Consider the following 27,417-nt stretch of genomic DNA (forward strand, 5'->3'; position numbering starts at 1 on the left):
TTCAAAGGCAACGATTTCCCCACCGGTCATCATCAGTTCTACACCAACACAAATTTATTTTCTTACCATTAATTGATGATACAATAACAGTGGATCCTTGCAGCCTTATTCCTCCTGTCTTTGTCCATACAACAAGGCCAGTCTTGTGTTAGAACGTTGGCAACATTTTATTTTCACACTATTATGCCTTTAGTGACACATAGCAGTAACAGTGGCTCCTTAGGTAATGAAGCCTAATTAATTCACAATTCAGCCTCCTTTTTTTTTTTTCTCCAGTCCTTGTTCACGAAATAAGGTTGATGCCTTGGTTGACCAGAGAGTCGGCAATTACTTGGTTCGCAGCTTCGGATGGGTGGACGCTGTCCCAGAACACATACTTACTAGCATCCGGGCACGTCCCAATCGACTTGGGGTTGCACAGCAGCGTGGTTGTCTCGATGGTCCCAGTCCCACAGCAGCCTCTCCTCGCCTCAAAGAAGCCTAAATATTTACGAGCATAAGTGTGAGGATCTATGCACCAAATAGATCTTAGATATTTAATATAAGACCAAAGAACTCGAACAACATCTTCTAGCTAGTATTTTTAGGTAAGGTCTTATGTTTAAACGAGGGAAATATATAAGAATTCGTATGGGTATGCATTTAACCACATATCGGCTATAGACTAGATAGATTTTGGATACTTAATACGGAACCAAGAAACATGAATAAGACCAAAACTTTGTTATTGCAATTGAAGTAAAAAAAAAAAGAAAAGAAAATACCACACCTGGCCTGTAGCATTGGAACAAGATCGGATGGATATACTCTTACCCTTTTTAGAAGGATTGGTGGCAAGATCATAGAGGGGCGTGTAGACATCGAAGACCGCTATCTTTAGCTGGGGGAGCTGCTTTGCTAATGAGTTCACTGCAGCACCGAGCTTCCTGTTGTAGTTCTGGGCATCACCATTAAGCCTGGGGACGCATTGGTGGCTGCCATGTCCAAAGAGTGTGATTGATAGAGGAAGGCATCCTAATGGTGGCAGTGAAGTCACTCCAATCTTTCGAGCCCCTAAGCCGTAGAGATCCTACGTGGACCAAAGAAAGAGTTAAGCTCGAATCAATAGCCGCAAAATTAAATATTAGTTTTTGGAACTGACCTTAACGAATTGTGTGAAGATGGAAACGAGCAACGAAGAGTATTGGTCAGGGGACTGGGACTTATAAAGGTCAGGGTTGATGTAGTAGTTCTGTATGAAGTCGCTGGCTCCAGCGCTCAGAATGTAGAGCGCGCCGGAGAGGATGGATGATGCCTGCTTGCTCCCGGCCACCATTGCAAGCTTGGACTGATATTCCTTGTAATATTTCAACTGCTGGGGCAGAGGAATGGCATGCTGCGAAAAGCGAGTAGAGATCGATTTTTGCATGCAATTAGATCGAAGTTTCCCATCTTTTTGTCTCTCTCTCACTCAAAAAAAAGACAGATATCCTTATGGTCATAAGACTGCTTGTGCAAGTTCGGCTTTCAGTAAAAAGCATTCAGAACTCAATAAAAATCTAAAAAATATACAATAACAAAAGAAAGGTTATTGCAGTATATATGCTTATATAAATTTATATATTCACATGAAAACATGCATAGAACAAGAACGAACAAAAGAAGAAGAAGAAGAAGAAGATGCATAAGGAACTATATATAGCATCACTAATTTGTTTACATAACTCGAAGTGATTAAACTTTTACCGAAGATAATTTAGGGAATCATCAGCCGAGAGAAAACTCAAGAATAATTCATATTTTTTTTAATTACTTGGAGAATATTTTTACGATGATATAAATAGTTTTTTGTATGCACGATCCCTTACCAAGGAAACTTTCTTAAGTATCTTACATTTAAGTACGCTGTTTCATCATAATACCCAGATGCAGCAGAAGCAAAGTTGACTCCCATCAGGAGGTTCTTTCCAGACGCTTGCGGGCTAAGATATGCCGGCGGATAGCTGGTAAACCCCAGAGTATTAGCTGCACCGAGAAATAGATCAGAAAACATATATGAGCTTCTCCAAGAGGAGTACTAAAAAAACCGAGGCATATAGTAGCTCTCACCAGTGATATCGGTCGCCAGTTTTCCATTGCAGAACCTCCCGGTCGCCTGATGGTTCACGAAGTCCCTCCCATAAGGCGGGCAATTTGCCTTGAATGCGGTGTGGATGTAGTCGTTGTTGCCCACATCAACCGTGGAGTCACCAAATGTTATGATGGCCGGGACGAGAGCGGTCGAAGATTGCGCATCTCCGCCGATAACCGCGAAGAAGAAGAGAGCCACGAGCACAGCAGCATACGCATTGCCGGCGTGCCTCGCCATCTCGTTCCTCCTCGGGGATAATGGTATGGCTTTCGTGAGTGATGCAAGCGCTCATGGCGGAATGTAGCTCGCTATATATACACGTATTTGAGAGGATGATGGTAGGGGAGGATCCATGAAGTTTGTTAGACTGCATTAAAAGCACGCTTGGGGGATAGAACTCATGAGGAAGATACTCTGGTTGTCCTTCTTGCTTTCTAACCCCACATGCTGCTTACTAATCCCTGCAACCACTAAGGCGGCCATTGATGGCTCAAATGAGGCATGTGGCAGTGGTGGTTGGGGGTGAGTTGGGTGGTGTAAATGAGGCATGTGGCATGACCATGAACGTAGACTGCAATCTAAATCGAAAGAAGTCCAACGGCTGCTTCCATGTTTATTGATGATAGAGGCAATACTGGAGCCAATGTTGGATTGGATCTCGCTTTTTATCTTTTGGGCAGGTCCCGTAGCTGGATAAATCTTCTTTGGAAACCATGGGTACATGACTAGGTTTAAATATTTTAAGAAATCACACCCCACCTTACTTTCTGAATAGGTTTCTCGATCTTGGAGGTCCTACTTGCTGGCAGAAGGATAACTTCCTTCCAGAATGGTACGAGCGCGCTATTGAAAGAATCATATTTCAAGGAAAGAGTAATAATTGTAGTACCAACCAAGGCTTTATTTCCCCCCCCCCCCCCCCCCCCCCCCCCCCCCCCCCCCCCCCCCCCCCCCCCCCCCCCCCCCCCCCCCCCCCCCCCCCCCCCCCCCCCCCCGGCAAAGTAGCAGAGCATGCAAGAGAATCTGTAGCATGGAGTGCCAAAGAATAGAACTTGTAAAGCCGAAGGCAAAGATCAGCAGTTATAGCGGAAGCCAGAATATTTTGCACAATTTGCGACCCAACTTCCAGTAGAAATTAGAAATTGATGAACAACCAGCATCCAAGCTGGTAGATTGAGACAAAAACCTGCTCTGAACTACCCGTGTCTGTGAGGGTCTTAAAAGCTTCCTGTTTTTCTCTGGGGATTGAGACAGTTATTTCCGACATTTTCTCTCTTTTTTTTTTCTTTTATGAAGAGCAACTCTTTAGGTTTCTTAGGGTTATGATCCACTGTAAGATCACAGACACCTACTATTTGAGGAAAAACTACTCCAGATGTTTAGCTATCACCAATAATCAGCTCAACCAACTACATGTTCCTTATACCACAGTGATTTAGCCCATCATTTCAAAGATTGCTTGATGAGAATGATGGTGCAACAAATTAAACAACCCCTTAGAACTCATGAAAATGAAAACATTAGCCCGAATTGTTTATCCGACAAATTTACATTTCTGACGAGTTGTCAGCGAAAGAATAGTCCACCAGGAAATGCCCCATTTTCGTCCATTACTGAGGAATACAGGCAGCAGACAGGATAGATTCCCTGTAAACTCCCAAAATATATAGGTTCTTCGATTTTAATTTCCTAAACCCTACAACCTCTCCAAGCCGACCCCTGAGCAAACAAATTTATAAAAAAAAGAAAAAAAAAAAGTTGCCTCAATGCACAAGACAGAAGAAATATTGAAATCTACAGGACGTCATTATCCAATAGCAGACACGCTTGGCAACGAAAACATCCCTGATGTCAAGTTTGGAGGTCCCTTTTGATATAGGAAGACAAGGGAGACAAGGGATTGCGAGATGGCATGTCAACACTAATCCAATTCACAAGCAGCAATGCTGCATATGATAGGCCTGCCTCAGCTCCATAACAAGACAAAAGCAACATAGTAGAGATCAAAACTTCCTAATTCTTGTCAGCCAAAGAGCCATTATATAATGCTATTGTAATTTGATATCTCTACAAAGAATGTATGGAGTACACCTTTATACTTACAGTAAAGTGAAAACTATGACGGCACAAGATTCACCGAGGGACGTTAGCTCTGATTGCTGACTGCTAAGTAGGACCTGATGCAGAAGGAAGGCCCATTCCCTCCCTCTCTTTTCAACTCCGAAAAAATCGAGTTGCATCTAACTCCAAAAATTACTGATCACTCAAATATGTCATGACCGCCAGAATACATTCGGGTCGTTACTATACAAGGAACGGTCTTGAATCTCTAAATTAGCAACATGCCAATCAATGAGTCTTTCCTGGATACATTTACACAGCACTAGCCCAGTAGGAAACAGCCACCATCCACTTTCATCCCTGCCAACTTGCAACATTAATCAATGATGTGATATTCCATAATGCATACACACGCGCCAGGCCTGCTGATCGTCGGAGGTCCTTGACTAAAAAGAGCATTTATTCCAGCAGGGAATGGTGAAAGTATACCCAGTGGAAGAACAAACAAAACTAAGACGACATCAGCCATAGAAAAAGAATAAAGTTGGAGCAACGTAAGCAACACTAAGCTAAAATCTGCCAAGACCAGTATTGAGATGACCAAACCGACAAGATCCTGCAGTACATAATGATAAATCAACAATAGTATCAAAATAATAATAATAATAATAATAATACAATCAAGCTTGACTTGTGGAAATGGAGGAGGAAATAAATTAGAATTAACATAATAAAAGAGACCTGATGGCCGATTGGTTTAGTATTATGCACTATGAGAGGGAGAGAGGATAAAATAGATCTTTCTTGTCTTGAATCATCCGGAGGCTGTAAGCATCTATAATTCCTCCACTAATCTTTTTACGTGCAACAGCTTCTCGATTCCTCGAGCGGACTGCATGTTGAATATCTCTATGGGCACTGTACATCCTGCAAGGTCATAAACGTTCGCAATATTGTTCATTGCAAGAAATGAATCTGGATAAAAAGAACATCTACGAGTAATGTGCATGTAACTACCATGAAACTATAGTCATACAAATTACCAGGGAAGCTACAAAAACCTACCGTGAAGGTTGTTCAACCCTTAAAGTTCTGGAACCACATTGAACCACTGTTGACCCATATTCACCCTCTACAGCATATACCACAAGACCAAGTTGGCAATAGCCTAATGTAGTAGCTTGAAACCAGGCAAGGTCAACACGTACACAATGCAAGTTCAGAGCAGGACTTGCATGAGTTTCAAGCCAGCTGAGAACAGGCAAAAATAATACTTTAAGGTGTCCACGACGAACCAGGCGCAACTGCGCATTCAATCCAGCTACCAGCCGATACCATATTGTTGGTGGAACAGACTGCAAGCAGAGAGTGATGGATTAGAATATTTATACTGCTGAAATACTGATTTTAAGATTAAAAGAAAATGAATAATAAAAGATAAGGTTCTTAGATAATATATAGAAAAGAAACCTGACTCATAAGGTTAGTGAGGACATTGTCACTGTGGAGTGAAAAAGGAGCCATGTACCTTCCATCACCTCCAAAGATTAAACACATGGGAAATCTTTGATGCAGACGAGGAGGTAGATCAGGTCTTTTTCATCTTTACCAAGAAAAAAAATCTACATATCCCAGCATTAGATCTGGAGTTGCAGCCACCTACATTAACACAGCACAATGGATATCTAAGCTTGAAGCTTGTGTAGTTTGCAGACATGCATAACAAGGCCAATAAATGCTACAAACAAACCACTGCACAAAATAGAACATATTTATTTATATCTACAAATAAACCTATCGGCCATAAAACCAAATAACCTTAAAGAATTTTAAAAAATCCGAAATCATTAAGATCCATGTTACATATCTTCTAGCTTCGAGAACAAAAGAAACATAATAATCATACCTATCAGAAAAAAAATGCCACTTTTCTAATTGGAAAAGACCTTTCAACTTACATGCCCAGCAACTTCAACTGTTACATTTGACAATAAAAAGCTACATGTTGTCAAAAAACACAAAGTTGCAGCATTTAGAATCCACCCATGGAAAGTAGTAGACCTTTCAATCCAAACTAGAATGTTTGAATACCACAAAATATAAAGGGTGGTCGACTTGCATCAGCTTGTGATGATTAACTTAAAGAGGCTCTCGCCGATCATTCAGCTGGTTGAAAAGGACATATATGACTTCATTCTATAACAGAAAAGGCATGCTTACACACAAAAGTGATACCATAAATCCAAATAGGTCTTTGATGAGAAGATGGAGGATGACATGGCACGTGCCACGGCTCAGCCACGGGCCCACGGCTCTCGAGCAATCCGACACCTTACACTGGGAGCCTCAGGTTTTTCAGCCTGCAAAGAGTCGACCTTTAAAGTGTGAGATAGTGGGCTAAAGCCGGCAGTCGCAGCCGACTTCAGCCCAGGACCATTTTTTTTGAAAGAAGCTGGAACAGAGGATCGCGATTGCGATCCTCTCCGGCTTCTTTGGGCGCGACGGGAGCGGAGGCGCCGCAGGCGTTTCGCGGCCGCCTGGCGGCCATTTCGCGGTTGCCCCACGGCCATTCGCGGCTGCCCCGCGGCCCGCACGAGCGGCCGCCGATCACGCACAACCGCCGCGGGAATCGCGGCGGTGAGCCGTTCAAAATCACGCTATAAATCCCTCCTCTCTGATTGATCCGCCACGCTTTCTCCTCCCTCTCCTCCCTCCTTCTCTTCCTTCTCCGGTGGCACGCCGAGCCGTCCGGAGTCTTCCCCATTGCTCTGTTCCGAGATCGCCTCCCTCTCTTCGTCAGAAGCAACCCCGCTGCCGCCACCGCTAGCTCGCCCGGACTGAGCCCCCCGGCCGAGATCCACCACCTCTGCCTCACCGGTGAGATTTTCTTTCCTCAGTTCTTCCATTCCCAGCCAAACCGAGAGTGTCCCCTTCCTCTGTTTCGGGCAGAAACCGAGACTGTTCTCGGTTCCTTCCTCCTCGCCGGCCACCGCTGCGGTCGGCTGGCCGTCGACCTCCGGCACCCGGGCCCGGCCACCGCCGGAGCTCCTCCCTCTTCCCCCTTCTTTCTCTTCCTCCTGTCTATTCTTTTCCTTTCTTTACGTTTCTTCCCATTTTTCCCCTGAATGATGATGAAGAACACCATTTTGGGCCGTGACCATTTATTTGGCCTGTTCGAATTCGGGCCCAATGCATTTCTTTTGCCCCTATTAGGCCAGTGCCCATTTTGGCCCTATTCATTTTGTTGGGCCCCCGGCCCATTTTGGGCCACGTAACTTTTTAGGTCATGCCCATTTTTTGGCCTTGTTGGGCTTTATTCACTCTAGTAGGTTACGTCTATTGTGGGCCAAGGTTGGGCCATGTCCATCCTGATTGGGTCGTGAATAATTTGGGTCGTATACCCGTTTGTGGGCCTTGTTCACCTGTTATGGGCCCACTCATTTAATCATTGGCCTGTTCACCCATTGTCGGCTAGTTCACTTGTTGGGGGTTTGATCACCCATTGTGGGCCCATTCACCCGTTATGGGCCTGTTCATTTGTTGTGAGCCTGTTCACCCATTGTGCGTCCATCCGTTGTGGTTCCATTCACCTATTGTGGGTCGTATAATTTTGGGCTCCGCTCATCTATTATTGGTCGTATTCCTTTTGGGCCTTGTTGGGCCCTATTCATCTATTTTTAAGGCGAGTCCATTCATTATAAACCAGATATATTGATTGATCGAGATCGATCAAAGACAAATATCCCTTTTCCGATTTTGGTCAAACCGAACTAAATAGGCTAAGCTTTTGTTTGAACCTAAGCTAAGTGGATCAAGCCCAAAAACTCAAATATTCTTAGATTGTGTATCTCTTTTTCTGTCTAGTCAAGCCTACGTTTTGACTAGATCTAGATCTTTCCTTTGATGGTCGATCAGAAACATTCGGATCGAGCCCAAGACTAAGATTAAACCAACTCCAACCCAAGCTAAAATTCTCTCTCCTCCTTTTTTCTCTCTAGACAGGCTCAGGAATCCTAGTATAAGCTATGTTCCTCTTGTTGCATGTCCACTGATAACCGCGAAGAGGAAGAGAGCTACAAGCACAGCAGCATACGCCATTGCCGGCGTGCCTCGCCATCTCGTTCCTCCTTGGGGATAATGGTATGGCTTTCGGGAGGGATGCAAGCGCTAATGGCGGACTGTAGCTCGCTATATATTCACGTATTTGAAAGGATGGTGTTAGGGAGGACCCATGAAGTTTGTTAGACTGCATTAAAGCACGCTTGGGGGATGGAACTCATGAGGAAGACATTCTAGTTGTCCTTCTTGCTTTCTAGCCCCACATGCTGCTGCCCATTAAAAGCAACGACTATTTAGTGATGATAGCAGCCAGTACTGGAGCCAATGTTGGATTAATTGGATATATTTTATCTTTTGGGCAGGTCCCATAGCTGGATTAAATATTTCGTTGGAAACCATGAGTACATGCTAGGTTTAAATATTTGAAGAACTCACGCCCCCACCACACTTTCTGAATAGGTTTCTCAATCTTGGAGGCACTACTTGCTGGCAGAAGGATAACTTCAATCCAGAATGGTACGAGCGCGCTATTGAAAGAATCATATTTGAAGGAAAGTGTTAATAATTGCAGTACCAACCGAGGCTTTATTTCTCCCCCCGCAGAGTAGCAGAGCATGCAAGAGAATCTGTGGCATGGAGTGCCAAAGAATTAGAACTTGCAAAGCCGAAGGCAAAGATCAGCAGTTATCACGGGAAACCAGATTATTTTGCACAATTTACGACCCAACTTCTAGTAGGAACTAGAATTGAACAGCCGGCATCCAAGCTGGTAGCTAGATTGAGACAAAAACCCGCTCTAAACTACCCGGTGTCTGTGAGGATCTTAAAAGCGCGCTGTTGTTGTCTCGGGATTGAGACAGCTATTTCCGACATTCTCTCTTCTTTTTTTTTTTTTTTTGGTTGTTGTGCAAAGCAACTCTTTAGGCTCATTTCGTTCGCGGTAAAGAATGGAAGGAAGTGGTGGTCAACGGAAAAGTAATGAGATTTTTTTTGTTTGGTTAGAGTTTTCAAAGGAGAGAGACGGAAAAGTTGTATTCCCATGGGAATATAATTTTCACATTTCAAGAAAAAGTCTTTCCCATAAAAAACATGAGAAAGTTATTTTCCCATTAGACAGGAATCACTTTATTTTTATTTTTTCTCAAAAAGGCTCTTCAACATTAAAGAAGCATTAAAGAGACATTAAAGACTTAATTTTTATTAAGAGCATAATAGGAATTATACATAACTTTCGCAGGAAAGTAAATGACCAACCAAACATAAACACTTTGGAAATTTGTCACTTTCTCATGGTCAACCAAATATGTCAAAAGTACTTACTAGGCATCCTCTCCTAGAAATTTATTTCTCAGAAATTATATTCCCAGAAGGAAAAATGCTTCTCGCGAACCAAATGAGCCCTTAGGTTTCTTAGGGTTATGATCTACTGTAAGATCACAAACACCTAATAATTGAAGAAACACTACTTCAGATGTTTAGCTATCACCAATAATCAGCTCAACCAACTACATGTTCCTTATACCACAATGATTTAGCCCATCATTTCAAAGCTTGCTTGATGAGAATGATGGCGCAACAAACTAAACAACTCCTCAGAGCTCATGAAAATGAAAACATTAGCCTGAATTGTTTATCGGACAAATTTCCATTACTGACGAGTTGTCAGCGAAAGAATAGTCCACAAGGAAAGAATAGATCCCCTGTAAACTCCCAAAACATATAGGTTCTCTGATTTGAATTTCCTAAACCCTACAACCTCTCCAAGCCGACCCCTGAGCAAACAAATTTACAAAATAAAAAAAAGAAGAAAAAAAAGTTGCCTCAACGAACAAGACAGAAGAAATATTGAAATCTACAAGACGTCATTATCCAATAGCAGACACGCTTGGCAACGAGAACATCCCTGATGTCTAGTTTGGAGGTCCCTTTTAATATAGGAAGACAAGGGAGACGAGGGATTGCGAGATGGCATGTCAACACTAATCCATTCACAGGCAGTAAGGCCACAAAAAACACTAACAATAAAAACAATAATATCACGCACTCTCTCGCGTCCAGTGGAGAAATGCTACATATGATAGTCCTCCGCTCCATAACAAGACAAAAGCAACATGGTAGAGATCAAAACTTCCTAATTCTTGTCAGCCAAAGAAGCCATTATATAATGCTATTGTAATTTGATTTCTCTACAAAGAATGTATGGAGTACACCTTTATATTTACAGTAAAGTGAAAACTATGACGGCACAAGATTCACTGAGGGAAGTTAGCTCTGATTGCTGACTGCTAAGTAGGACCTGATGCAGAAAGAAGGCCCATTCCCTCCCTCTCTTTTCAACTGCGGAAAAAATCGAGTTGCATCTAACTCCAAAAATTACTGATCACTCATGTATGTCATGACCGCCAGAATACATTCGGGTCGTTACTATACAAGGAACGGTCTTGAATCTCTAAATTAGCGACATGCCAATCAATGAGTCTTTCCTGGATACATTTACACAGCACTAGCCCCAGTGGGAAACAGCCACCATCCACTTTCATCCCTGCCAATACAAGCACGCACCAAGATACCTATGTCAGCTATTAGCCTACACACCCTACAATTACCTCTTCACAAATAGTTGATAAATTCTCAAATTCATTCATACACAGAAGAAGGTCACAAAACAATCTGACAATAAGGAGGCGAGATTTACTCACGCGTCAAAACTCCAGGGTTGTAAGTTTGGATGCTTCCGGCTGGATGACTTGTAATGTACAAAGCCACATATGAAGGCCACTACCTGTAAGGCAAAGCGACAAGCATGGAGAGTTACAGAAACAACACTAGCCCAAAAGCAAGAAGATGAATTTTATTGGGAACAGAGCAATAGTTATTAAAGAAACATCAAGAACATTTCTTTTGAGGAACGCATCAAGAAAGAACACAATGATGATAAAATTTCTGAACAAAGAAAATCATAGCCCTGAGACTAAATAAACTCAGATCAAGCCCCTCTCTCCAGCAGCTGAAAAAAAGAAAGATAAAAGTACTGAGGAACAATGCTACATATCCAGGCAAAAACCTTGCACGAATGGCTATGTTTTCTAATCCAACATGTACAGAAGTTAAGGTGAAAACCATTGAGATAATTTGGGCATGTGGCCTAGGTCAAAAAGATAACTCCTCAGCACCAAACACTGCAGGCCTCCTTTGAACAGTTCTTATTCCTGTATTATCCTTAGTTATAGCCTTCGAAGAACCCAGCACCATTTAGAAAAGCAAACATCTCTGGTTTGCCCCCCTTTATATACTAGTTTCTCCTCCTTCCAGCATGACACCACGTAACTCACATTGGCATTGTTGACCAGGTTACCCTCTAAAATCTCCAAGGGAAAAGTTTAGTCATTGAAAGATTCACAGTGCAAGGCATGGATGAAATCTTAGCTATGCAACATGAAAACGAAAGGCATTATTCTTAGCATACATTGGTAGCATATCAATAAAAACAGCCAATTGGAAATGGATGTCCATATGAAGTAAAAACAGAAACGAAACAATTAAGCAGAAAAACTTGGTTAACAGCCACGGATTGGATGTAAGAGACAACTTACAACATTAATCAAAGATGTGACATTCCATAATGCATACACACGTGCCAGGCCTGCTGATCGTCGAGGTCCATGACTAAAAAGAGCATTTATTCCAGCAGGGAATGGTGAAAGTATACCCAGTGGAAGAACAAACAAAACTAAGATGAGATCTGCCATAGAAAAAGAATATAGTTGGAGCAACATAAGCAACACTAAGCTAAAATCTGCCAAGAGCAGTATTGAGATGACCAAACCGACAAGATCCTGCAGCACATAATGATAAATCAACAATAGTATCAAATAAATAAATAAATAATACAATGAAGCTTGACTTGTGGAAATGGAGGAGGAAATAAATTAGAATTAATATAAAAAAAGAGACCTGATGGCCAATAGGTTTAGTATTATGCACTATGAGAGAGAGAGGATAAAATAGATCTTTCTTGTCTTGAATCATCCGGAGGCTGTAAGCATCTATAATTCCTCCACTAATCTTTTTACATGCGTCAGCTTCTCGATTCCTCAAGCGGACTGGTTGAATATCTCTATGGGTACCGTACACTCTGCAAGGTCATAAACGTTCGCAATATTGTTCATTGCAAGAAATGAATTCGGATAAAAAGAACATCTACGAATAATGTGCATGTAACTACCATGAAACTATAGTCATACAAATTACAAGGGAAGCTACAAAAACCTACCGTGAAGGTTGTTCAACCCTTAAAGTTCTGGAACCACATTGAACCACTGTTGACCCAGATTCACCCTCTACAGCATATACCACAAGACCAAGTTGGCAATAGCCTAATGTAGTAGCTTGAAACCAGGCAAGGTCAACACGTACACAATGCAAGTTCAGAGCAGGATTTGCATGAGTTTCAAGCCAGCTGAGAACAGGCAAAAATAATACTTTAAGGTGACCACGACGAACCAGGCGCAACTGCGCATTCAATCCAGCTACCAGCCGATACCATATTGTTGGTGGAACAGACTGCAAGCAAAGAGTGATGGATTAGCATATTTATACTGCTGAAATACTGATTTTAAGATTAAAAGAAAATGAACAGTAAAAGATAAGGTTCTTAGATCATATATAGAAAAGAAACCTGACTCATAAGGCTAGTGAGGACATTGTCACTGTGGAGTGAAAAAGGAGCCATGTAACTTCCATCACCTCCAAAGATTAAACGCATCGGAAATCTTTGACGCAGACGAGGAGGTAGATCAGGTCTTTTTTCATCTCCACCAAGAAAAAAATCTACATATCCCAGCATTAGATCTGGAGTTGCAGCCACCTACATTAGCACAGCACAATGGATAACTAAGCTTGAAGCTTCTGTAGTTTGCAGACATGCATACAAGACCATTAAATACTACAAACCACTGCACAAAATAGAACACATTTATTTATATCTACAAATAAACCTAGCGGCCATAAGACCAAATAACCAAAAAGAATTTTAAAAAATCCAAAAACATTAAGATCCATGTTACATATCTTCTAGCTTCCAGAACAAAAGAAACATAATAATCATACCTATCAGAAAAAAAATGCCACTTTTCTAATTGGAAAAGACCTTTCAACTTTACATGCCCAGCAACTTCAACTGTTACATTTGACAATTAAAATACAAAGTTGCAGCATTTAGTAGAATCAACCCATGGAAAGTAGTAGACCTTTCAATCCAAACTAGAATGTTTGAATACCATAAAATATGAAGGGTGGTCAACTTGCATCAGCTTATGATGATTAACTTAAAGAGGCTCTCATTGATCATTCAGCTGGTTGAAAAGGGCATATACGACTTCATTCTTATAACAGAAAAGGCACGCTGACACACAAAAGTGATACCATCCAACCAAATAGATCTTTGATGAGAAGATGGAGGATGTGCCATTCCAAGCAATTCGAGTCAGAAAAAACTCAAAGAAGGATTACAAGGGTCAAGTTACAAGGACCTTAGGGCAACTGGTTTAAGTATGAAAAATAATCAGAATATTGATCTAAAATTGCTGCCTAGCATGAGTAGTGAAATCTTGAAACATGAAGTGAAGAGAAAAAAAAATGGTTCATATGGTCTAAAGAAACATTATGACAGCAAAGAGTAGGGACCATGTTCAGAATGTACACGTGATCTTTGAAACTTACGATCCAACTTATAGAAAACAAAATATGGCTGAAAATAGATTTGGCTCCACTTAGATCTGTACAGTCAAGACATATGAAAAGTTATATTCATAGTTACATAGCTGAAGTGTACATTGTAGTTTATGTTTACCAGCTATGAAGAAAGCATGCTGAAAGAATATGTTGTTAACATAGAAGAAAAGCATGAACCAAGAACCATGAGATGATAGTGCAGTCAAGTGATCAACACCAAAGCTGGTTTTAATCCCTCAAAAATCTGCTTTTTACAACTAATATGGTCATTAGTATGTATAATAAAAAAAAGTTGAGATATGCCACTTGCAGATCATGTCATGTTTGTTGGACAAATATTACTTTACTAATTATTTTTTTATTGCAAAACAGAAGAAAATTCTGAAGGATAGAGGGCAAATGTTTAATTGAGAAAAAGAAGCAAATAGCAAGCAATTTTTGTGACATTAGATTTGGAGTTGAAAGTTAAGAAACAGCATTTGGCAAAATCTAAACAGAGGCAAGTACCTCTGCTAGCATAACTGAGATATGACAATGAACATATAATAAATAAAATTACATAGTTATGTATACTATGTTAATTATTGTTGAGACCCATAAATAATGTTGTATGAATCTGAATGTCAATAATAGCAGATTCAAAAGCATAACAAAGGCAAATGTACAACAGGAAGAATACATAAAAAACATCGTGTGGTTGGATACATAGGATAACACCATAGAAAGATAGGCCTATATTCTCATAGACAACAATTTCACATGCAGCAAATGCCAAAGATAGCCCAACTGAAGGGACTTCGAAATGGGTTCAAAAATTTATAGGGACAAGTGGTAGTAGCATAAAATTTGAATATGCCTCCTGATAAATAAAATGTACATAAGAATTACAGATTCAAGTGGTTCATGGACACCCTGACCACATTTTAGCCCATCTCAACCAGCACAAAAAGTGAAACTAAATTCAGATCCAGGTAAACATCCTATGTTTAAACCCCTAAGTGCATCATGTTTTGGGGGGGGGGGGGGGGGGGGCGCAAATCTGCAACATAATTTTAATCACGTTGAACCTCACACATAATATGAATAGCACTCATCTTGATTCAATTGAAACATCAAATTGGATTGCACCAGCCAGAACCTGGATAACAAGCAGGTTAAGTGTCATTACGGTCATTGACTGAAACATAAGCAGGACTGTGAGTGACATCAGACCCAGATGAGTAACTTCAGACTGAACAGAATCCACAGCAATACGGGGCATAAGACCCGCACCACGTGGACAAACGTATTTATGCAAAGCTTCTCAGCTATGATTATAATGAATGACAAAGGAGCTCTCAATCTTGGACACCCTAGAGCTCAAAAGAAAATTCACATGTCAGACCAGTACTGGCACTGTTCAGTATGACATCTATTCGTCTATTTCTAAATTTTGAAATTGGAAAATGTATTAGGTTTTTTTTTTTGGCACAGCACTTGCACCAGCCCACCGGCATGGAATTGAAACACTGGATAAAATATAAACCATGGGTGCATAAGTTATAGAGCAAGTCATGTAAGACTTATCATCAGGAATTGGGTGTATTCTCCCATATTTTAAGACTTTAATTTTACTGCCCCACCCTTCATGAGCTAAAAAATAATCCTTTATAACGAAATTCATTTTCTGTTTTACTAAATAACTAGGCTTATTGAAATGTAGGCAGGCTTTATCAAATTATCTCAAAGATAAGTGGAAATTCTGATAAGCTGATAGAAATGAATAAACATGTGACATTGCACACTGCAACCAAAGTCTTAAGTAACAAACCTTGATCCCTTCATAAAGAGCACGTGAACGGCAAGAACGTAAGCATGCATGATCATATTCCGATCGAACAAATTCACGCAGCCGCTGCAACTTGTTTCTCCTACGCCATTGTTGCCATGACCATGCAAGTGGATATGCAAGTATACATAAAATACTATGGATTGATCCCTCCCACCACTGATAAGCAGCAAGGGCATTAATCTCATCAACAAATCTATTAAATGCATCCTCGTATCTGCCATGAAAATGGAGTACAGAAGACAATAAATAATCTTAAAGCAGTTAGGGGGTCATAAGGCAGAGCGAACTACATTTATGAAAGAAAATCTAGAGAACAGGAACTAAAGGGGAAAAGCTGCCACAGCAGCATATCATATGGATTCCTAGAACAACGAACAAAGCAGCTAATCGGCTGGCTGAAGCAGCTTGAGCTACTCAATGTAATATCTATTATACAGATATCAGTGTCTTCCCCTAACTCTTCAGGAGTTAGCTAGGGAGGACTTTTTTAAGCCTTTAACAATTGATATTTGATAATGAATGCCTTCTGGCCACTTCTCTCAAAAAAATAAATAAAAATAAAGGCATTTGAAAACAGCATAATGCAACAGCAGGACCTACGACTTACACAATCTCTATAATTTGCTCAGGGGGAGAGTGTGGAAGATGCCAAGGCTCGCTGAATGCATTTGGGCCCATAAAGTACATTCTATGCACATGACTTTGAGACTCCTCAATCCTATTTGTTTCCAGGACCTGTGTGCAAGAAAAATACATAAAATTACTGATCAAGACATGCAAATCTAATTAAATTATACTTTAAGAACATAGAGCACCAGAAGTAGCAAATCACCTCATTCAATGATTCCAGAAATGGGAAGGAACGATCAATTTGCGACCCATGTTGAGTTGGAGCAGGGCCTGGTAGGTCATCAGTGCCAACAAATTTCATCCTTGCTACACTTAAAACTAGAGCTAATAAGACAAGAAGACCAGAGAAGTAGACCAAATAGCCATGGTCCACCAAAAGTGTATATTAACTCTTCAAGAGCTGTATAACAGTGAGGCACGTGATATCTTTCAGATATACATTTGTATGGGCAAGGGGTTTCAGCAACACCTCCTGTGCAAAAAATGCTGCAAGTTAAGAAAAAATTCACAGAAAATTCAACAAGGGCAATCATGTTAGAAGCTAATGGACTCTCAGACAACAAATTATAAGTGCCCAAAGATAAAGCAACCTGACAGAAACTAGGAAAAAGGTCTATAAAATAAAATTTAGCAAATGGACTAGGTGATAAATAATAGTTAATTCAGAAACAGGAGGACTAATTGAAGAAATATATGAGTGTATAAATTTTGTCTTGCAAATAAAATTAAATTAACAAGCACATATGCGAGAGCTACCTCGAACACTTATATAAACAGCACGATGGGGAAGCTCATTAGAGGGGCACTGATAGCAAAGAGCCTTATCAGATCCAGTGACATTCTTAAAAGTTCCCGAAGGGCATTCCTGTATTATTACAAGAAAGAAAGCACTTCACAAAATAGCCATATCAGTTAAAGATGAATATTTTTTTTTTAAACAAAAGATGGTTCAAGGGTGACTGCATGATACTATTGCAACAGTAGAATAAGAATACATGAAAAATATGACAGCTTCCTTGCTCTTCAGAATATAGTTAACCTTCACGTGCTCATATACAACATATTGATTAATTAACACATAAATGTAGAGTTTTAATGCAATGGATCTCATAGTATTTAGCAACCACTTAGGTTCATACACACCCTCCAATCCACCAATGATTACATTTATTCGTTCGAGTGGTTCACATTGCAAACCTACTTTCGTGAAAAAAATGCTGCATGTTGAACATCAAAATAGCAAATTAGCAATATTTGTGTGAAACTTCATTAAATTGATATCAAAGCTTGCATGGATTTCTGAGAAACTTAAAGTCAATTTCTTGACAGAAACTATAGGCGTTCCAACTTATAGCGACAAATCTTAAATGGCTTTTCTTTATTGGTTTTGGTTATACAGCTTCTAACTATTGAAAAAAAGAGCAAAGAGATATAATCATTCTGTAAAAAAGTATTTTAATCTCAATATTGGATATAAGAAAACACTCCCTGAGCCCATTCTTGGTCAGTGTTGAAACAAATGGCTCATACTTGGCCACATATTTTCTACAAGTAATTGTCACAGCACCAACTTTTAGGCACTCCAGCCTCAGTCTTGGCTCGAACATGATGCAAATCACAGCAATCTTCAACCTAGGCCAATCTAGAAAAATCCCTCACAAGGCGATGAATACTTACAAATATACAATTACAACAAAGATTCACTAGTTTGTTTCCCTCTGAGTGACCAAAGAAAAGAAAGCTGTGATTTAGAATATACAACACATTAAACAATATAACTTAACCTACAAAGATTATAGTGAAGACAAACAATATACCCATAGCACAGGATAATAAAGAGGAATTTATAATTAACAGAGAAAGTATTTGAGGCGCGTGCAACATGATATTTCCACATCATTGTGTTAAAAACATGGTCCAGGAAGCGCATATGCAATGGCTTAGCAGAACACACATGGGCATTGGCCACATAACGAGCAACCAACAACCTAAATAGGCCCAAGAATCTCATATATGCAGCTGAAACATATATGAAATGTGATGATGACTGCTTGTCTAATAAGTCACTTAACGAGGAAGAAGATGGACTCCTGAGAGTTTGAAGATTGGTAGTTTAAGTAGTGTATGACATACTTGATAGCTAGGTACTTCAAATGTAGTTACAAGTCATGCATCCATGTTGCTTGTTCTTTAATTCTTCATCATTTCATAATTTATTCCCCTGTACTTCAATTTTAGTTACAAGTCATGGAACTACTATAGATCATAATGTAAAATGATATTCAGTCATTCCACATTGTATATGAAGAAGCATGTCAAAAAAAATAGAAATTCTTTACATTAATTATTTTATAAAGTAAACTTGGAAACAGATATCAGTAGCTTGTCTGGTGAAACCAAATAAAGAAATGAGCCATTCCTACTCAAGCTCTTGAAAGCATTGCCTAGTTTACTTTAAAGTGTTACCTTCTAAACTGTCACATCAAAGTTCCATTCTCTTCACGCCCTTCCACTCTCAGGCCCATATTTAACAAGTAAAATTTCAAGTAACATGACAAAGTAAGCAAATTGATGACTGATGAACTAAAGAAACCAAAGTCAAAAAGCTACGTGCAACAAAAAAAAACAAAAATGTACTCAAAAGATCCACATGCATTCACACAAAATGTTTTAGAATAGAAGTAAAAATAGGAGGAAGTAAAACAAAAAAATAGTGTCTTTTGGACTAAAGCATAAGCCACCTTGCAGAAGACTCCATAAAGACCTCTTGGGCAAGCTTTTCCAGTAACTGTTCCATTTTCTCCAGCAAAACCTTCACCTCTACTCAGGCCTCCCCTGCCAGAGAAAATTGATTACGCTTATTGCAAGGACCAAATATAATCAAAGAACACAACATTAACCCATATATAACATATCTGCTCAGAAGACCATATTATTCTTTTATATGTTTTATTTATATATCAAATATGTTGCAGAGAATAAATGGTAAAATCCATTATATACTACATAATCCACTCTATGATTCCACACTGATTATATAGTCGATGGAAAGAACAAACACATTTTAGAGCCAAAAAAAATGTGAAATTATATTAGTGCATTAAAAAGCATGCTAGTAAACAAACTATATAAAAACCCATGTAAAAAATTCAAAAGATACTGTAACGGCATACTCTTGTAGAAGTAGAAAGTATCTATCAAATGTGCCAACAATACCTCACTTCTTAAATAATGGCTAAGATATAAGTAGCTTATAACTAACAATTTCAAACAAAAAAGTTCCATTTGACCCACTGTCTCAAGATATAACTGATTTTTGGGGATTAGTTGCTTTTATAAGAAAAAATCCTCTTAAAAGAACAATGTCCATTTTCCATATATTTCAGGAATGTAGTTCCAGTTCACTCGGTGGCTTATAAGATGAATACAATCCCTTGAAGACTTTCTGCACAGTGGCATTAACGTGTGCCCAACTAGTCAGATGAACATCATCTCAACAAAATCTATCATCTCTCCAGAACAATAGATAAATCAGTATAGAAAGAGGTTCCAGTTTAGAAAAATGCAATTACTGATGGAGTTAAGCACAAATAAAATATGAAAAAAAAATCATACAAGTATGATACAACCAAGTACCAAAGGAAAGAATGTCTCAGCACTTCATATGTAACTGAACTGTGACTCTTCATGTTGTTCCCAAATAAATCAGAGCAAGTGCCAACTCCAAACTCAATTTTTCAAACCATGCTTGAAGAAACCAAATAAGCATGCATTAGATAGGTTCAACACTAACTTCCAAGCAATCCCCATCGTTATTTGTGTTATTTTTAAACTTTTGTCATTATCAAGTTACCCCTTTCATATGTAACAGAAGAATTGATCAGAACTGCAAACTGAGAATCACGAGAACTACACAATCATATCTTAGGATCATAGAGTCTATACTTTAATCAATCAGCTCAAAAAGAATATTTTAATGTATTATGCCCCCTTCTCTCTCTATGTGTTTATGTGACTGATGAGAATAACAAGTACTAAAGTAAACAAAGAAAAATGAAAAAAATTTGATTAACCTTGTGTTTATGTTTCCCTTCACAGTTGCAATGGGAGATATTCGTCTCCCGTAGGAACATTAAACCAATGAAAATGAATTCTCCCACCACCTCCACCACCACCACCATGACTACCAAGCCCACCAACACTCGAAAGGACAGAAGTATCACCAAGGGTCAATGTATGCAGAAACAGAGAATTGTACCCCCAGAACCACCACCAGGGCCTCCATTTGAGGCATTAATAGTGGCATCATTATGACCTCCAATGCAATCCCTGAACCTTCACCATCTGCCTCAACTGAGCCATGAACAGATAACTTGATAGTGATCGCTCCAATGAACCTATCACTGTAAAACAAAACATGATCATAATAGCACCATTAACTTAAACCGAATAGGTAATGTAAAAAGTAGAGAATCTTTAGGGCACCTAAAACACTATTCATGTTAAGCATAAATTTTGGTGGCAACTAGGGGAGCTTAATGATTTTAGACTGAAAACTTGAAGCACCACCCCATGATGCAAAAAATGCAGTCTGCCAAGAAATCATTCACCTTATCACTGTACAACTACAATTTTACTACAAGGAATGGAATCTGCACATGCACTTTCTCATTCTTCAATATTTTAAGATGAACAATAAAACATAAACCAATTGATGATAATTGTGGATAGATACCTATGACACCCCCACCAGCTGTTGAAGTTGCTACGCTGTCATTACCACTGCCACTACCAAGCTCACCAGGGCAAATCAGCATTTCCAATATGCAATGCCACCCTCAACAAAAGTGCCATTATAGAAACCATCTCCACCTTTACCCCCATGCCCACCGCCACTACCAAGACCGTTGCTTGAAATCTTTCCCCTACCAACCCCACCTCTGCAGCCTGCCATAGTTGAAAAAAGCATATTAGGTTTACATTATTTTATTGATGCAAAGATTAACACATGCCAGCCCTACCACCAGTAAGGGCAGACATTATTAACCATAGACTAGGATACCCATTTCCATTTTTTCAGATAAAAATTGGCAAAGCAACACTGACCAATCAACATCATCAATTAAACACAAAGCAAATGAATTTATGACATGTCTACAGGTAGTTATCAATTTAAATTAGATTGAAGAGAACAAATTATACCCAACCCAGTTGCACTAATTTTTCCAGAAGAGTGCACAACAACACCTCTTGCCCTATGGATATGAACAACAGTTCCCTGTATAAGGCCTTCAACATCAATATCTTCTACACGACAAATCTGCACAACAGGAAGGCCATCATTTAAATGCCCACATGACAATTTACAGCATGGCAGAATAAAGTCTAACATTAGCTGCTTCTATTTAAGAAAATAGAATTAAGTACAAATAGAAGCACCTGAAGGGTGAAAGATAGTGAAGAGTTCACGTTGCAATCTTCAGGTGGATGTATTAATTCCATGGGGCAATTTTGCACTTCACAATTCAACCTTGGAGCCCTAAAAGGAACATTTAGGAAGTGATAATCAACTAAACAATCAGATAAAAATAAAATAAGATAAAAATTAGAATTGCAGATTTTATCTCAAACAAAACTCACATGTCATCATTAGTTGCATTTATTGAGGGGCCACGTAAAATAGATCCAAAACCAACCTACAAAAAGCAACAAAAACCATATGATCCATACCGAAAAAAAGAAGCTGAACAACTCTAGAGCGACGGCATAAAGAAACATGAAAAGAAAGGTACAAAATAAAGGAAAGAAAAAAAAGGAGGGAAAAGAACCAGTGATTTTATGCCCAAGGATATAAATTAACCAGAAAGAAGCATAAAGGGTAAGCTATTATATGAAATTAAAGGTTATGAAGCCAGTATGAGCGCAGAAATCAGTTTTGTGATTATCCATCAGCGATAACTGTGTAGATGCTAAAGTTTGTGTGATGACAGGTACTGCATAGTTTTTTGCATAGATAAAAAAAAACATTACAATAAAAAACAGCAGTAAGAAATAAAAGCATGTCAGTTCATCCAGCTTACATGGATACTATAGAAGAGTGATAAAATTAAGCGTTGTGCTTCAATCAAATCCCCAGGTCCAGATAAATTCAGCAGGCCTTGACCATGAACACCAAGATTGGCATTAGACTGTATCATGGATGATTCCTGACATACAAAAAACATACCAGTTCTGTTATATAGAGAGAACTAATAAATCAATGGTGAGTTATTTACAGGCTAAGAGTCAGTAGCATACCTTCAAAACAATTAAATTGCTAGCTTCTAGTAACGATGTTGCAACTATTGTATCCCCACCCCCATTGATAAGCATTTTGGAATTCCACATCAAGAGCATCTTTACAGACATTCGCAAAGCCCCAAACACCTAAACTTAACAGAATTGTAAAATCAGATTGATGACCTACTACAATAGCTGAAGATTAGGGGAAAAATAAAGGGAAAATAAATTTGAAACACAATGAATATAAAAAAATATCCAAATATGGTCTAAAAGAAGTTTATCGCTTATGACTATATTATGATGACAATATCTATTTCTACTGAAAAGAAAAATTGCTAGATGGCAGCACCACAAAGCAGATATACTGAAACAATACAAGTCTACTGGATGCAGCTCAACTAGTCATACAAATAAGTAGATAAGTCATGTTAAGTTTATCCATCAAGATCCGTCGTACCGACCGTTACCGACGTACTGGTGGGCACCGGTACCAATATGGTACTAGTACGGTACCGAACCGAACCGGTACTGTACCGGTTAGGCTGGTTCGGCCGAGTTTCAGCCCCGGTGCCACAGCAAATTTAATATTTAACCCGTATCGATGCGAACCGAGCCGGTTCGCACTGGTATGGAGTTGGAACTGATCGGTTCCAACTCATATGAGGTCGAAACCGATTTCAAGGGCTGTACTGGACGGTGCCTGTCGCACCGGTTCCCGGTCGGTTCAGCATACCATGGTTGAGTTACATGTGAATAATTTTGTTACTTTTTTTCTTTCTCTTGGGAATATGATGGGGGCACCACCACTAGGGTTTGACCCTAGACCTCTTGCAGAATTAACTTTCTTCCACATTCTTATTATGAACACAACAAAGGTAGAAAGAGAAACAGGGAATTGTAAGTCTGCTCGATACCAAATCACCATGATGAAATCAAGCAATCTTGTTAAAGAAGCAAGGTTTAAAAGGTAAAAGTGTAAATCAAGGCTTTTATCCAGTGAATGAAACTTAGGAGGGTCGGATTGGCCAGAACCAAGGTTAAAAGGTAAAAAGTGTAAACATAAAAAAATGGACAAATAAAGGGCACCACAACATGACAGCTATGACAAATTGCTACAAGCACAACAAATAATCTTCAAATCGTGTTATACTACAATGTAGTGAAAATGTACATAATAAGCTCAAAATGTATAATAAGGTGTAAAACAAAAATATCTATTGTCATCTCTTTGGTTTGTGTTATCATTCCAACAAGCCAGTCACTGCCAGGTGGCTCGGCCGGTCATCAGCTTTCCGTATGATGAAAAGAATAGAGCAGCTTTTCTAGTGCATATATGCACATGACTGAGGGCAGATACTTTCTATATAAGATACCAAAAGGATATATTTGCTACCAAAGTTTAAAAGTCTTGCTTGTGGTGCTTGTACCAGTACCTAACCAACATAGCACGAACCAGTACAACTCCATACTGACACAAAGTACGTCTTGTTGGTGCAAGCACAACAAAAGTGTTGCACAATCATGTGTCAATCAATACAGTATCATACTGAGAGGCATACTGGTATCAATACCTTACAAGTACAGTATTTTCAATCCATTTTAGGCTACAGTCCCACATATGACACAAAAAAAATATATTAAAAAAGAAAAAGAAAGATCACCTTGATTATCGACTCACTCATTAGAAGTTCTTCAGCCATCAGCTCAAATTCTGAGTAAGGATAATGAGTTAGACCAAAAGTCAACACACCACCACAAAGCAGGCTAAGTTGTCCTTGGACCTGAAATTTTCAGCCAGGGAAAGCCATTTCAGAAACAACTTAGAATTAGAGAGAGAAAAAAAATGATCAAGAAATATATTTCATTTATGGAAATATTCAATGGGACCTTAAAAATATCACCAATATAATCCCCAACTATGTTACCACATATTAGCCATTTCTTAATGATTTCTAGTCAAACCAAAATGCTAATCGAGAAACTTATGCAACATGGAAAACAAGGATTACAGGTCATATTTTACATGCAAACTCCATGAGAATGCACATGCATCCTCAAATGAAGAGACAAGCATGAAAAGATCAGTAAATCCTTACCCTAATACAAGGCAATAAATCATTTATAAGCCCCCACCACACATACAAGCGCCCAGAGAGAGATAAATCAATGATCACCAATGAAAAAAAAAAAAGAACTCCTAGAGATGTAACATTTCATAAAAAACACAAATTGCTTGCTTCTGCCCTATGGTCTCCTCAGATTTAGTACACTAGATTTCATTCAAATTACAAAATGTTCTACTTAAGATAGAACAATATACCTGTAACTAATGGAAAGAGGGCAATCTTTGGCAAAGTGCATGAAAAGATCAGTAAATCCTTACCCTAATACAAGGCAATAAATCATTTACAAGCCCAGAGATAAATCCTTACCCCCACCACACATACAAGCGCCCAGAGATAAATCAATGATCACCAATGAAAAAAAAGAATAGAACTCCTAGAGATATAACATTTCATAAAAAACACAAATTGCTTGCTTCTGCCCTATGGTCTCCTCAGATTTAGTACACTAGATTTCATACAAATTACAAAATGTTCTACTTAATATAGAACATATACCTGTAACTAATGGAAAGAGGGCAATCTTTGGCAAAGTGCATGCACATACACAATGTAATTAATGAACTACCTGATATTTACAGTTGATTCACCTGCACCTCTAAAATAGAAAATGTCTAGCTGATTGATCATTAATGAGATTTTGCCAGCCTAAACTAAACATCAGTTTCTCAATCAAATTCATGGTCCCAAAGGACCTTTCCTTCCGTGATGACATTGATGATATGTAAAGGAGGTATAAATGACTTTCAAAGAAAAGAGTGCAAAGAATTTCCAGTAGTTTGTGACATCCAATCATCAAATCCATTAAGAACATACAGCTAGTGCTATCCCTTCTAGTGTTAAAATTTAGCATATAGCAATGTAGGATACATTGACAGAAAAAGCAGATTGCTGCACATTGCAAAATTGCCCTCTGACACAGTATTAATCTGAAAGATGGCAAGTTCAATTTCATGGACCAATTAATCTTAAGATTTAAATCTTGACATCCAATTTTCTATTCGACAAAAGGGAGAGAGTCAATGTTATATCTCCTAGGGTTAAACTTCAACATATGGAAATGTAGGACATATTAACAAAAAAAGCAGATCACTCCATATTGCAAATGAACTATCCTCTGAGACAGTACTATTCTAAAAGATGGTAAGTTCAATAAAATACACCACTCAATCTTATGATTAAATCAGTCAAATCAGTCAATTCACCACTGCACTAGACACCATGTATCATATCCAGTAGCATTGTTGAGCTACAAAAACAGTCAAATGGAAACCATGATAAAATTTAGCAAGCAAACAACGAAAATGAATAAAAAGGCAGCACACATCATTCTTCAGAACCAAATCAAGTAGACATAGAAATAATAAATTTTGAACCAATGTTTCCATTTATTTGTACAATAACACCTTGAACATAATGCATTCCTGTGCTATGTCAGAAGTCGATGCATTCATCTGCTTTCATAGAATACAGTGGTAATAAACTGCAGTAAAACTACAAAAATCATGAACCTTCAGTTAGATAGCGACAGAAGAAGTACAAAGATAGGCACTCAGAAACAGTAAATAGTCCCAGATTCAATATCCCATTTCACCTCAAAAACTTAAGCTTCGAATATTATCTTCACCAACCTTTCCTTTCAACCATGTTCCCATATACTTCAGATTATAATAAACCTGAAAACCATCTACCAAGCAAAGAGCAACCTTATTATTTTGTAAGCAGATAGCGAAAAATGATGTTATTCATCAATCCTCAAGCATTTCAATAATTTACATTGAAAACTTTGTTATCCCAAAATTAAGATTATACTCGATAAGGTTTATATTTGGTCTTAGAGGGCAATAAAAAGGTACCGACATGCAAAATAGACTAGCAAACACAAATAATTAAATAAATAATAAATATGCAAAAGAATATACTGTTCAAAAAAAATACTAATACAATACATGCTAAGTTATTATCCTAGAATGCGCCCTAGTAATAAAAAAAAGATGCACAATTCAGAATTAGATCAGGTTGCTCAGCTTTGACAGAAACTGAACAAGTTCCAGGTTATGATGAAGTTCTGTTATTAGTCCGAATAAGTAATAAACAAAGATTTTTTGATAGCTAGAATGAGAGCTTGACTAAACCAACCTAAATCAAGCATCTATTGTACTAGCATCAAAGTTCTGCATCAATGAGAATCATGTTCTTATCTAAACATATTTATAAGTTAATGACCCAACATGATGCAAAATTCAAGAACCAGAAACTGACCTGTACACGACTCCATAGTAAAGGGACAACTACTTTGGCACAGTTTTTAACAAAAACATTTGTCCAAAGTGGCTGATTAGGAAATTCTAAAAGAAGAGTATCAGTTTCTGTTGAGAAGTTGTGGTTGTTAACAATAAGGCTTTTAGGAACTGCATCATAAAACGTCCCTGCAGCACCAGAGTTCTCCAGACAGCCAAAACTTGTTCCACCTGGAGATAGAAGAGCATCCAAAGATTCATAATTCCACATGTGTATATAAAGTAAACTGATATACATAGCTGGCAAAATAATTTAAAGACCATACGTGCAAAGAACCCTTGAAGCAT

General features: G+C 38.8%; 1 protein-coding gene and 1 pseudogene across 1 annotated transcript; both read right to left on the reverse strand.

The window, feature by feature from the left end:
- Positions 1-2,401, reverse strand: LOC103709594 (GDSL esterase/lipase APG). Its single transcript, XM_008795033.3, has 5 exons — positions 2,089-2,401; positions 1,874-2,004; positions 1,142-1,375; positions 814-1,069; positions 1-480 (listed from the first exon to the last, which is right to left on the reverse strand). The coding sequence occupies exons 1-5, from the start codon at positions 2,345-2,347 to the stop codon at positions 284-286; spliced, it is 1,077 nt and encodes a 358-aa protein (XP_008793255.1). The 5' UTR covers positions 2,348-2,401; the 3' UTR covers positions 1-283.
- A 1,706-nt stretch (positions 2,402-4,107) lies between these two features.
- The window catches only part of LOC103709596, a 30,324-nt pseudogene continuing 7,014 nt past the window's right edge, over positions 4,108-27,417 (reverse strand).

This window comes from Phoenix dactylifera, chromosome 9 (genome assembly GCF_009389715.1).
Source record: "Phoenix dactylifera cultivar Barhee BC4 chromosome 9, palm_55x_up_171113_PBpolish2nd_filt_p, whole genome shotgun sequence".
NCBI lineage: Eukaryota > Viridiplantae > Streptophyta > Magnoliopsida > Arecales > Arecaceae > Phoenix > Phoenix dactylifera.

Excerpts from the sequence above, each read along its gene's own strand:
- LOC103709594 (XM_008795033.3), bottom strand. The coding sequence starts at position 2,347 with ATGGCGAGGCACGCCGGCAATGCGTATGCTGCTGTGCTCGTGGCTCTC. Across the intron at positions 2,005-2,088 it reads ACTGGCGACCGATATCACTG|CTAATACTCTGGGGTTTACC; the intron begins GTGAGAGCTACT and ends TTCTCGGTGCAG. Across the intron at positions 1,070-1,141 it reads TCTTCACACAATTCGTTAAG|GATCTCTACGGCTTAGGGGC; the intron begins GTCAGTTCCAAA and ends TGGTCCACGTAG.